Source organism: Pecten maximus, chromosome 1 (assembly GCF_902652985.1).
Source record: "Pecten maximus chromosome 1, xPecMax1.1, whole genome shotgun sequence".
Lineage (NCBI taxonomy): Eukaryota > Metazoa > Mollusca > Bivalvia > Pectinida > Pectinidae > Pecten > Pecten maximus.
The window spans coordinates 42,635,304-42,649,068 of NC_047015.1; the positions used below are offsets into that span (position 1 = coordinate 42,635,304).

Below are 13,765 nucleotides of genomic sequence, written 5' to 3' on the forward strand. Positions count from 1 at the left end.
TATATCTATTCAATTTATCAACCACTTAATATAAAAAAAAAGATAAATTCACAGTGTATTAAATTTGTATGAAGGTCAGCTTAACTTAGTATTCTGTAAATCCCCAGGAATCAAGATTCTTTGTTCAACTTCATTACTCAATTCAGTTTGGTAGGATCGGTATAAGTAGTTCCGTGAATGATAAGACCCGCGTAGATAATAAACGGACAGAGGCATTATACACACACACACACACATATATATGTACAAACGACTAGAGCCGACAATTACTGCGCCATTAAAACGTTCGTTTTAGAACGTGATTATTGCGCAGAGGTTAAGGCTGTGGCGTTTCTGGCTAGGCGAGTATGTGCCGTAGATCGTGAGCTTGATGTCTGGACGCTGGTAAAGCATTATCTTCCTTCGTCATAAATATATAATTTACGTCATTTGACGTAAGTTATCTTTGATGATTGAACTAACGTTTTGAAAGCAATACATTAATCTCACAATGTATGAACAGATGATCACAGTGGACTCTGTCATTAAAACTTAGATTTGACTGGCAATGAATCAGAAGACGCGTATTCTTCCGGAGTGCCTGGTCTTGTTCTGTTCGTGCTCTTTAAGAATCTCCATACATATCTTTATCTGAGTAAATATCACGTCCTCGTTTTATCGGTTTTCGATTTTGAGTTGGAATTATGGGTTTGTTATTATGTCGGTGCTCTTTGTCGCTCTCATGATTTATTAAGGGCGAACCCTGATTATTGGTAAAATCAATTAACATTTACTTTGTATAGCGATGAATAAATTCATTTTTAAGGATACTAGATTGCTGTCCTTGACTAGTCAGAGGGTAAGTTTCAACTGGAAGTAAATCCATTTCAACTCGTTTAAACTGATTTGTTTTCTACACATTAATGATCAATAGATGTTGATTAGATACGATGAAGTAGATTGCAATTATTTGACAGATCACCATAACACTTTTATATCTGTTTTGAATAACTGGTATTTTGTATAAAAAAGACGTTCCGATTGTTTCGATATATCACATGGTAGAATATGTAAACAAACCAACGAATATATATGCTGCTGCAATCACATGATTTAACAAAGATACCTTTAAGCATGAAACAAGCAATGGGAAGAGTGCATGCCGAATAACGAGTATAAAATTGCATCATAGCAGTTTTATCCTTCTAGACCATGTCACTGATGTAAGAGGGTTATTACCCAAAAGCCCTTGCCACAACCCAAGATAAGTACATGTATACTTATAAAGATAATTCTCAATTTTGTATTGATAAAACAATTACGTTAAATCTTCAACATAATAGGTCTTGTGTGGGTAGACTTCAAAATGTCAGTCACTATACATACAACATACAGACTCTATACAGAAAGTACAAGAATCCCTCTACAGTTTGGTATACAACAAAATACACTTGGAATGTTTTCGTGTGATAGACGTTATGCTTAATCATCCACAATGATGAAGAACAGAATTTTTACGATAATGTTGTGCAACAAAGATAAGATTATAGTTACGTTAGTTTAATTTAAAAAGTGCAAGGCCGACTTGGTGGGGTTTATTGATTCGACAGCCATAAATCATTCTAATGAGGAACAGACGTACTACAGAAAACATCAGTTCAAGCGTCGCTTTATACCCAATAATATAGCCTTAATCCTACCTCTAGCCAAAGTAGTTTGTTCCGAATTCCTTCTTAAACATTTTCAGTAACACAACAGAACACTATCTTACAAATCTTTCACTTCACATCCAAGCTGATAAGAGGAGTATGTTACAGTACGCCAAATCTCCGTCAGTGTTGTAGTTGCCTCCCTTTACGTCTTTCTTGTGTCTGTACCGATATATATCACCCACAGCACGTGTTTGGTGTATATTAGTTACCGACACAATCTACGTCACGGCTTATGTAATTAACGGCTTGAGACCAGAGGACAAGCAATTTATGCGTGGACTGTACAACGCATGCATCAACAGATTTGTATCAATAGTTTGAATATATGACGTGGTTTACTCAAAAAGACGGACGAACAGACCTACAATTAAAAACAATCATTATGTTTTGCAGTGATATTTTGAATTCTAATAACGTGATGAAACTGTCGTGATATATTTCACATCATGTAAGATAAAAAAAAAAAAAGGTTGTTTCATTTTTGCAATGACCAATCAGATCGACTATTTTTCACTCCATTCAATATAGAAGACTCTCCGTTTCGCCGCAGATGAAACACCGATGGAATAAATGTCAGTTTTGGTACATCCACTAGGAGATATATTTAGCTTAACCATTGATAACATCTTGTAGCAAATCCTCTAGATATCTGTAGAAATCTATTTAAAAATAGGGCGTAGTCTTGTTGCAGTTAGTGACGTCATTATGATATTATACGCAAGAGTACGGTATATATTTCTACACGAGACAGTAACGTGTTATTCTCAAGGTTTTGTTTTTTGTGTTCCGACATATTCGTCAACGACAAACAAGAGAATGCTGACCTTTAAGCGAAACCATAGCCCAGAATTGAAATTGAAAAAAGGCAAAATATGAATAGAAGGTGAATTTCGCCTTCGATTATACAAGGAAAATAAGGTTAGGTGTCCCGGACATCCGTTATGTAAATTGTGGATTTCAGGTATTGTCCATTATCATGATGAAAAATGGTAACAATGGAATAACAAGGTACATGTAGATAAATAAGCACTGAATATATCGTCATATCGTATACGGATGATGATAACTAGTGTCATTCCTTTGGTTATCAACCTGCATCTTACTAGGCCACGTGTTATGATTACTTCCCGTATATCCTACAAAGTTATAGCTACTCAGTTATATCGAAGTCGTTAACGTAGTTGTTCCAATCGAAGCATTGCATCTGAACGGGAGAAAGACCCGGAAACGAATTCATTCGCGGGCGGATATCATCAACATGTCGATTGTTTAGAGGAACAAGGACGTATCTCCAACATGGCGTGCTTAGAAGTAAAAGGCCGTATCTCAAATTTATCAATTGTTATATTTTGATAAATTAGAATTCCGACTGAGCTTTTCTTATAGAATATGTACTTTATATCAATGGAAATTGTCTAACTCTTTTAAATCTGGATACATTTGAGATACGGCCTTTTATTTCTAAGCACTCCATGTTGGAGATACGTCCTTGTTCCTCTAAACAATCGATGTGTGTGTTGAGTTGTCTTTCAGAATGACCCGGTTTCATTTCTTCAGGAAAGTCTCTCTACTTAAATTAACCTTCTTTAATACATTAACTCGTCAATATCATGCACGTATTGATATAAAGAAACTACAAATAGGTGTGGTAAATCAAGTGGGACGTATAACATCAGCTCTATAAGCAGAACTACTATAAGTAATGGGAACAATGCCAACACGTGACAAGGGCGGACAAAACCCTAACCAAAAATCAATTTCGAAAGAAAACAATAGAAATAAAGGAAACAACAAAACTTAATAAAAGACTTATCTTACCCTATTTACGACTCCGTATTATCAATAAGAACAAAGGACACTGATTTAATTTCATCCAATAATCTAATATAGAAAAATAACATGACGATGTTATGATTATAACCAAGGTCATAAAAATTCGAAAAAATATAAATTCATTTTATTTCATATTCAATCAGAAAAAACCTTATAAAATTGTTTAGATATGCTACAGTTTAGCCAAGGTCAAATTCACTCTAGCTGGTAAGATGTTATTCTTAATAGATTAACGTTGGAATATGTAAGCTTAAGTAGATAATAGGGACAGTTTATTTACAGGGGATTCGGAGTGAAATTCTCATAGGGAGTTTCAGAAAATTTGTTAGGAACGTGTTTTTGAGAAAGAGGCTGATTTTTCAAGGTATTCAAAGCGATGTATTTATGTTAGTCTATTAAATGATTAAAAGGGAAGTTTTGTAGACTGTACAGAAATGTGACACAAAATGTTTGTGGGGAATTTGTGATGAATGCTAGAATGGGACATTTACGGGGTATTAATCAATGAGGCTAGAATTGCGTTTTTCAGCTATTGGCGAAGGGGGTTGGTTGAGACGTGGAGTTAGTTAGTAAGGAAGTAAAGGGGGTTAAAGGGAATTAGGGGGAGAAGGTAGGGAGGTAAAGGTAGTTAGCAGGGAAGTAGAGGGAGTTAGTAGGGAAGTGTAGGGAGTTGGTAGAGAAATATAAGGAGTTGGTTGTGAAGTAGTGGGAGTTATAAGGGAAGTAGAGGGGGTTGGTAGGGAAGTGTAGGGAGTTGGTAGGGAAGTAGAGGGGGTTGGTAGGGAAGTGTAGGGAGTTGGTAGGGAAGTAGAGGGGGTTGGTAGGGAAGTGTAGGGAGTTGGTAGGGAAGTGTAGGGAGTTGGTAGGGAAGTAGAGGGGGTTGGTAGGGAAGTAGAGGGGGTTGGTAGGGAAGTAGAGGGGGTTGGTAGAGAAATATCAGGAGTTGGTTGTGAAGTAGAGAGAGCTGGTAGGGAAGAATAAGCATTTGTGGTATGTGGAATTATTGCATGGGGTGTATACGTGAGATTGATGAGGGACTTTGTGGTGGGCGTGTATCGGATATTTTGATTAATTGTAAAGGGTATGTTTCATGTGAAAGCTTACATTTGGTAGAGAGAATATATTAATGAGAGGCTACAGCGGGACTAGAACCAAGTGTTGTATGGAAAGTAAATGCGTGATGGATACAGAGGGTGTTGGAAGTCACATACACATGAGAAACTGTGAAAGGTTTGAATAAAGTTGTTTATAAGATATTGTAACAGGAAAAGAACGACAGAGTTGATTTGAGAGCGAAGAACGATCAGAAGTGTTTTGATGCGCTGTATGGAATGAAAAATGAGATTGTGACAGAAAGTATTTGGATTGGTTAAGAATTCATGCGTTACTGAGAAGCGATACGAAGTGACATATCTATGAGAGAATTCTAAGTGATTGGAAGGGAACTAATGAGAGGTTGCAGGATTGAAATTATTTATTTGTGACTGAGGCGTGATTGAGGAAAGTGTCTAGGGTATATTATGAAGAGATTTGAGGGCACATCCTTCTCTGAAAGAAAGGGCAAGAAAAGCGTCCACGGCTTTATTGAGAGAAGCAAACGTTCCCGAAAATAAAACTGACATTTTTGGTCACGACGTAGTCCAGGATGCTTTAAATAATCACTCGGATAAAAACAAGAGAGACAGATAATATCAGTCAAATGCGTAGTAGTATCTGATCGATGACAGCATATTGTAAGGCGTATGGATCGAGATGGGAAAAGAATATTACAGATTATGCTAGGGAATTCAAAATCTAATCTCAAGTTTTAATTCGTGAATATATTTCTTTTGCCTATTTATAGCCTTTGATGCCCTTCTAGTATCCATTTCTTGATATATATTGTTTGCGCTCGCGCAGTATTCTTGAATAAAATTTTGTTTTCTTTTATTAGTGGAGATATTAAGAACCAAATACTCCGTTTTCCATATTAAACCTTTTAAAATCATCAACACTCATTTCAATTCCAAGTGCACGGATTGTATGAATGACACAGAAGTGGACGTTGACATCACCTAAAAATATAAATTGTGTGAACAAGTCTGGTACCTCTGACTTCTCTTCGGCAATTCTATAGGCACTATCATGTATGGTATTAATGTAATAAACATTATATTTCGCGATTCAAATATTGGTGTTCTGCGGTATTAAGTCAAATGTGTTTGATGTTCGTTGATATTCCCAGTGGTTCCGTTGTCACTGCCCTAATTTTCAGTTGAAATTGTGACTTAACCCGGATTTGACCTAGCTTGTATGATGGATGTCGTCGGATGAAACAGAAGACGCTTACTCCCATGAAGCGCCTAGTCCTATTCTCCTTGTGATTTTCATGCGTATCTTAGATATATTTCTATATAAACTATAGCTATGACGTCAGGTGTATGTTACATTGTACTGGTACAACCGCTATTTTTTTTTTTTTTTTTTGTATAATTCAGTCGTCCTCCTTTAATTATACTCATTGCTACCCATTTTGTATTTTTGATTTTCTACATGTATATATCAACATGAACAACTTTGTCTGGGATCTAGTCTTTATCGTTCGTATAACCCCTTAACGCATACTTAATAGAGTTACGCTAACATCTGTGGAATTCCTTTGTGGTCGCCACGGCATTTACATTGATTCGCTGGAGCGTAAGGATATCTTGAATGGGTTCCCATTATAGGGCACTAAGTTCAAGGCCACTGACACTATCAATAGAAAACAATATATCCACAATCGTTTTCAAAACTCTTAACCTACGTGTAAAACATGTGCATGTGTTAAGGTGTTTGGCTAATAGCAAAGTTCGGTTCCGATATCTAGCTGAACATTTTTATGTAAACTATGTACACCATTGCTTAACTTGATTCAATGTACAACATTCGAATTTGACTGTTTCTTACAACATCAGATATCCAATTAGTCATGTATGGGGAAAGTTGTGTTTATCTGTTATACAGATAAGTACACTTTTGTTGCGGATGTTTACTTCTCTCATCCTGGACAGGGATATCCGCAGTTTTTCCGGGGTGATATTTTCTTATCTCACCCTAACTAAAAGACAAGCTACACGTGCACTTTGAACGTCACCTATGGTACCTATTTTGTATTTTGTTATTTCTAACCTGAGAAACATAAATTCATTTAAGCGCATGCATATTGATTTCGTTAAGGTACAGCGTTTGACATCCCATCTTACATTGCAATTATGATTATTTAAATGTAACTTGTGATAGGATAGTAGAAAAATGCTCACGGGTGCGAGAGTGTTTGAATACCATTATACTATTCTGGTAAATAATAAAATACAGACGAATCTATCAAAATTTATTTTCATTTCAAACGAGCAACGTCATTGGGATTACGTTGTTAAAGGGGAAATAGCACCACAACTCTAGTGGAAATAATCTAACAATACGCTCGAACAATATTTACATACTTGTTTGATCAATCAATGTAAGTCAATAGACTCTCGTCAAGTAATAAATATATACAAGTATATTGGCAGAATTTCGCCAAAGGATTGCTGATATATGTCAAGTAATTCTGGAATCGCAATAACCAATTTCCAAGGCCAAACTTTTAACTTGCATGGGAGGCCCTCATTCCTACCTCTGGGTTTACGCGAAAGGGCTGTCATAACATATACCTAACGTTGATGTTTTGTTCGATTGCGATAAACTAGGTCAGTGAGGAGGTGATTGTTAATGGAATTGAATTGTCGATGTGTGTCAACCGTATTTTACATTGTATCCTTTATTTAATTAATAACAAAAATATAATTAGTAATACTATAATGGCTGATTCTTTTCTTGATGCGGTACACATTTAGCATCTATATACAATCGTACGAGTAAGTTACTTGCGCATCTGTATGAACAGTACAGCCCTTGTGGCACGCATATATCAGTCTTCCAATATATCTCTTAGGAATTGAATGCAAGAAAGGCTATTATTCATTATTCAGTGCTAATGCGGGTCTACAGAAGTTGAGAAGATGAATAATATGGGCGTTTCGTTTCTTACATTATGAATTCAATCTTGCTTGTAACGCAATTTCTTTTGATGGCTGGATATTATGTTATCCTGTTGTGTGAACAAACGCCATCCCAGATGAGGATACCTGACAGTTGGAGGCTGATCCCATGGCTTCTCAACCCTGGCATTTTTCCTTTCTTTTTTTAGGGAAATAAAATTGTTATGCAGAAATATATCAACCAATAACGAAAAAATAAATATATATGTATATATAACTGATGCAGATGATATCAATGATTTCTAAGAGAAAAGAGTCGATCAATACGGAATGTGTACAGTAGATAAGCATATAAGGATTAACTTGAATATATGTTCATGTGATGGCTTCCCGTTTTTTTAACGCCGAAAACTTCTCTCATACTGGAGCATGTATCTCCTGTGTTGTTATTCCGACGCTAGCGTCGAAGACATATTTCGTTTTCGTTAAGATATTCATATAGCTGTTAATATTTATCTATTATCGACCTTTGGTATATTTTTTAAAGGTGCTTATGTAAGGTAAGGACCGTCCCGAATTACTGTTACATATTTTTTCTTCCATTTTTTTTTTCTTTACAAATGTTTTGGACTCGAAAATGCGCTAGTGAAATAATATTATGGTTACTTTGCACTTGTTGAATCAACAAGAAATCGTCAATTTAAGCATTTCCATTCTTTGATTTAGCATGGATGTACTTAGAATTCATCTGAATACGGGGTGACGTGTTAAAATCAATATTGTTATGGCGCTTTTCATGACTGAAAGGCATATTCATAAACTAAATATTGGATACCACAATTGCATTTGACTTGTTTGGCAAAAGAGTTATTTGAATATGATTTAAGTATGTTTTTATAGTGCTAATTTTACAGTGAATACAGTAAAAAAAAAAAAAAAAAAATTCAAAATTAAACTATTTTGTTCATTTCAGGTTTTGAAGATGCTCATCCTGGTGGTACTCATGTTTGGAATTTGTTGGCTTCCGCTGCACGTGTTCATCATAGTCGTGAACTTCAACCCGGACATACTTCGGTATAAATCAGCGGAAGAAGAACACTTTTATCTAGGGATGTATCTGGCGATCCATTGGTTGGCAATGTCTAACAGTTTCGCAAACCCCTTCATATACGGATTCTTCAACGAAAGTTTTAGGGTAAGAACACAAACCATATGACAATGAAATATTATCGACTCGCTTTAGATATATATGATAGAATGATAAAAATAATCCACTTTTTGTGCATATCATGTAGATGTATGTAACCTAATAAACGAAATAAAAAAATGCTTATTCGTAAATAAAGTATGCATTGATTAGCTATAATCACCCTCCAGAGATATTTAGTATGTATCAGCTAAAACAGACAGTGTACAGGTCCGAATACAAACCAGCCATTCATAACAGTGTATGCCATCCTCAAGTGACGAGTACAGATAAGTCAGACCTAGATTATTTTACTATATCTAATGTTATTTATGGAAATGTGCATCTGTTAAAACCAATTTGGCGATTAAAATACATTTCCAGTTCCATCATATAGCACATCACCAAATAATTTATACGATGAATAGCTGAAAGATAAAATCCATTTTATTAAGTTTATGTAAGTGGGGGAACACATTGTCTGTCTCTTTATGTCTGGTATATGACTGAAACTCCTTTTAAACATCATTAAACCAGCATACAGTCTATAGACGATTAAAAAGTCGAACGTCGAATTTATTGCTGAAAATGTCTTGTTGTGCTTGGTGGTGATATTTTCATTATCATCATGATGTTCATTATTGGATCATTCAAAGTTTTACACCTCTCTTGACTTTTATCTTTTCCCATACGAGGCTTCATTCATTAAAGAGCACATTACTACAAGTAACAAAAATTAGTCAATTATGCAATAGCATATTCAAATATGCAATTTATATCAATGGTACGGTCGTTTGTATATTCTCTACGTAATTCTTAATTTGATATCCTTCAGGCTGCAGTACCTTGCGTGACCTTTAATTTCAAATGTTCCCTTTTCCTTTTAATAACAGCCCTGCTTCAATGACCTTCGGTATTAGCAAGTCTCTGTTAGTTCAATGTCAAACCGCTTTGTGAAAAAAGTCAATTGAAAGATCACAGAAAACATTACAAAGTGGCATATATCCAGTCAGCGTAAAAGATAATGCTAGTAGCAATAAACGTGTATTTAAACGAGAAAACGAGAGAAATCCTTCAGCACTGTTAGTCAAACATTTGTGCCGAAAAGCTAGCGGTCTCATTCTAATAAATGTTTAATAATTAATTACTATATTTGATTTGCTATTTTATCCTGTTTCAGGCTGATCTGATTACTTTGGTATACACCTGGTTTCCTTGTTGTGTGTGTTTAAAAAATGCCGTACCAGTATCTTCAAGCGCTCGAGGATCAGATTATCAAACGTTTATACGACATAGAAGCAGTGCTCGGAGTACCTCTTCCAGTTCCTGGTCCTCAAAGCAATCTTCTGTAAGGTCTATGGCAAGTTGTGGTAGTATAACGACTTCCGATGTGAAGGGTACTCCGAGAGACACAAATCTAAGGGACAGTTTACTGAGGAAAAATTCTGGTCTCCTTGACGTCATAAGCATTCAAGCCAAATCAGCCAGGACTAATGGCCCTCGAGATGACGTGTGACCCAACGAGACGTCCATCGTTTATCAATAGGAATGCTATATTGGCCATAGCTGTGGCGGCATCAGAAATGAAACATTAATACTAGTAGGTAGTTTTGTCATTCCTCTGGGTCAAATCTGAGGTCGTGGCCACGATCCAGACCCGTTACCGTAGAGACTAGCAGAGCGATCATAGATGTATGATGTATAGATGGCTGGCGCATAACTATCATGTCGAGAGGTCTTTGACGACACCAGATACTGGGCTGCTATATCAAAACTATTGCATACTCTTATGAAAAAAATATTAGTCTTTTACGTAATGATGATATTAGTTATTTAGTAATTAAAAATACGAATATGTGTACCTCTATTTTAGCAATATTGTTTTGACTGTGTCCTACGAATTGCACTTATAAATGCATGATGAAATACCTGGTGTCGATTCTAGACTACATGTAACCAAACCAATCTGTAACACAGACCCAATTACTATTTCCGTCCCCTAATTATTCATTCAGAGACCGGTCGTTACCAGATAACAAACCTTTAAATCCGAAATAAGGCAGTAAGGGTTTCAGTTAATTCGAGCTAGTTATACGTCTTTTGTTTTGGCTTTTTATTTCATATCTATGGTTACTGTAAATCTCTTAGCTTTCGTGAACACTCTATTTTGCGTTCTCTCCTCTTCAGACATATTGGCGAATATGTTATTCGCGGCCTTTGATCTAGATATAACTTTTATAACTTTATAACTTGCGAATGAGGAGTTATTAGAGTCATAGGCTCCTTTATCGGTATAATCAAAAAATGTTTTATATTCATATAAATAATCGCGATTGACTCTCCTCGCGTATTAAAACGATAACAAGTCAAACGCAAGATATGACTGATTTACAGTAATTAATTACGTATCTGCAGATTTAAATTTTAATGAATACATATCAAAGGCGCCAAACACCCGGTTGTCGTATACCATATATTATTGCTCGGAAATCTCCCTTCACATGTTATATAAATCACCATTAGTCAACATCATCTGGTTGTTCAATACTTCACGGAAGCTACGCAAATACATTTATGCTCCGCATTTCAAAATTTCTTTTACGTAACTCGTGATTTTATTGTTATCGCCATCAATATTGCAAATCCGTTTCCGACTGGTATATTCTCGCAATTGCACAACGCAACAAATGTATCAGTTCTTTGGATAAAAACACAATTTTCTTCAAAATTATTCATGAAATAATCAATTATATAGAAAAAATAGCATAGAGACAACCAAGATATGTCAGTTTTAATGAATCAAAGCGTCACTTTATCCTGAGTAAAATCGAAATTTGGCGACCAGGTTTTGGCAAATTTGACAAATGATAGAAGGCGTATAACGTTATCTTTTATCGTGTTTTAAATAACAACATATGGCAACCGCAATGGTAATGCATCAAGGTATTGTATCCTGATATTATATCCAGGTACTGTAACCAGGAAATGTATCCAGATACTGTACCAAAGTACTGTATCCAGGCACTTATCCAGGTAATGTATCCAGGTACTGTATCAAAGAAATGTATCGAGATACTGATTAAAGTAATGTATCCAGGTACTTTATCAAAGTAGTGTATCCATGTTCTGTATCAAGGAAATGCAAATATGTATAGTATTAAGGTAACTTATCCAGGTACTGTATCAAGTTATGTATCCAGGTACTGATTCAAAATATTTTATCCAGATACTGTATCAAGTTATGTATCCAGGTACTTATCCAGGTAATGTATCCAGGTATTGTATCATGGAAATGTCTCTAGGTATATTATCAATGTAACGTATCCAGGTACTGTGCCAAGGTAATGTATCCAGGTACTGTATCAAGATGATGTAGCAAGCAATGTGTCCAGGTACTGTATAAAACGATTTATCCAGGTACTGTATCAAGGTAATGTATCTAGGTATGGTATCAAGATAATTTATCCATGTACTGTATCAAGGAAGTGTATCCAAGTACTGTATCAAGTTAATGTATCCAGATTATGTATCCAGATAATGTATCAATGTTCTGTATCCGGGTAAAGAATTTTGGCCATGTATCTAGATATTGCATCAAGGTACATGTAATATATCAAGGTACTGTATCCACGTAATGTATCCAGGTAATGAAACAATGTAATCCAGGTAGGGTAATGTATCCCAGTACTTTATCCAGCTATGTATCTTTCATGTAGAATATCAAGGCTATGTATCCAAATACTGTATCCAGAAGCTCATATGTGAAATAATGAATTAAACTGCAGTACATGACCTTTTAGGACTATTTACTGGATATAAGAGCCGAAAGCGTGTAATCAGTTTGGTTTTTATATAAGATGAACTAAGTAGGGCATGTAATCCTGTTCTTATGATACTTTGTAATGCTCGTTTTCTATGTTTAGTGTCCTTGTACTTATTTGAGTTGGCAACAAAAGCTAGGTCATCACTATCAATGTCAACCTGGAACCCTATGTAGACAGCATTCATCGGTTTCACGTTTTTATTACACTACATTTGGTCCCATACTCAAATCAAATTATCAATATTTATTTTTCATGAATACACTATTATAATATATTCGTTCTAGAGAGGTTATTTGGGTAAAATACTCACCAAGATTAGTCATATTGTCATTTATTAAACTTGACAAAACAATGTATTGCCTGTGCGATTTGGTTTTCGAAAGCACTCTCCTTTATTAAAAATATATATCTTTTGCAAACGTTCAGACGCACGTGGTGCTTATGTTTAAGGTTCAATATCATGGATCTTCTTTCATGAATGTCGTGATTTTGTGAAATGTGTTCAGTACAACAAACATCATACGATTTTTATCCTAGAATGAATAGATATACCAGCAGATAAACAGTATTGTTCTAGAGAGAAAATATCAGAATTTGTTGTTTTTCCTCCATTTTAAAATATTTCATGTCATTGTTATTGTCCATAACATTTTTTCAAAATTCAATATTCAAAATGTTGTATAAAACTAATAAAGCTTTTTTGACATGTAGTTATTCGAGCGCATCAAATTCATAACTATGTTTAGATTAAACATACATACCTACAGGTAATGTCCTGACGTTGTCTGTATTACATTCTGTGAGAGATAATCTGTGATTGATGGACACAGTGTCCTTTCCTCTTTGTTTGATTGATACGTTACATGTATATGCATTTTGAAACAAAACAAGCATCCCGTATCTAAAAGACTTATAATAAAATGCGATTGATAAGTAAGTATTCAACATGGTATTAGCGTTAACAATTTATATATGATATTTACGTCATTTACAAATGACTATTACAAATATTGAAATGGACATTTTGTAAAAACATTATGTCTATATATATGTGTGGGTAATAATAATAGGTATATCACCTCTAATGGAAAGAATGTGATTATCATGTCAAAGAGAAGAAAAATGACGTAGCAAGAATTGTCGCTACGTCACTAGAATAGTAGTCATGTGGGTATTCAATAACAGTGACGTAGCAAGAATTGTTACTTCACGAGAATAGTGTTCATATGA

General features: G+C 35.1%; 1 protein-coding gene across 1 annotated transcript in view; it reads left to right on the forward strand.

Annotated features, from left to right (window-relative positions):
- The window catches only part of LOC117344230 (prolactin-releasing peptide receptor-like), a 34,545-nt gene extending 21,049 nt beyond the window's left edge, over positions 1 to 13,496 (forward strand). The window contains exons 2-3 of the mRNA XM_033906943.1: positions 8,499 to 8,720; positions 9,892 to 13,496. Of these exons, the coding sequence (XP_033762834.1) occupies positions 8,499 to 8,720; positions 9,892 to 10,227 (558 nt within the window). The 3' untranslated portion in view covers positions 10,228 to 13,496. The remainder of the gene's footprint in view (positions 1 to 8,498; positions 8,721 to 9,891) is intronic.
- Positions 13,497 to 13,765: the final 269 nt, after the last annotated feature.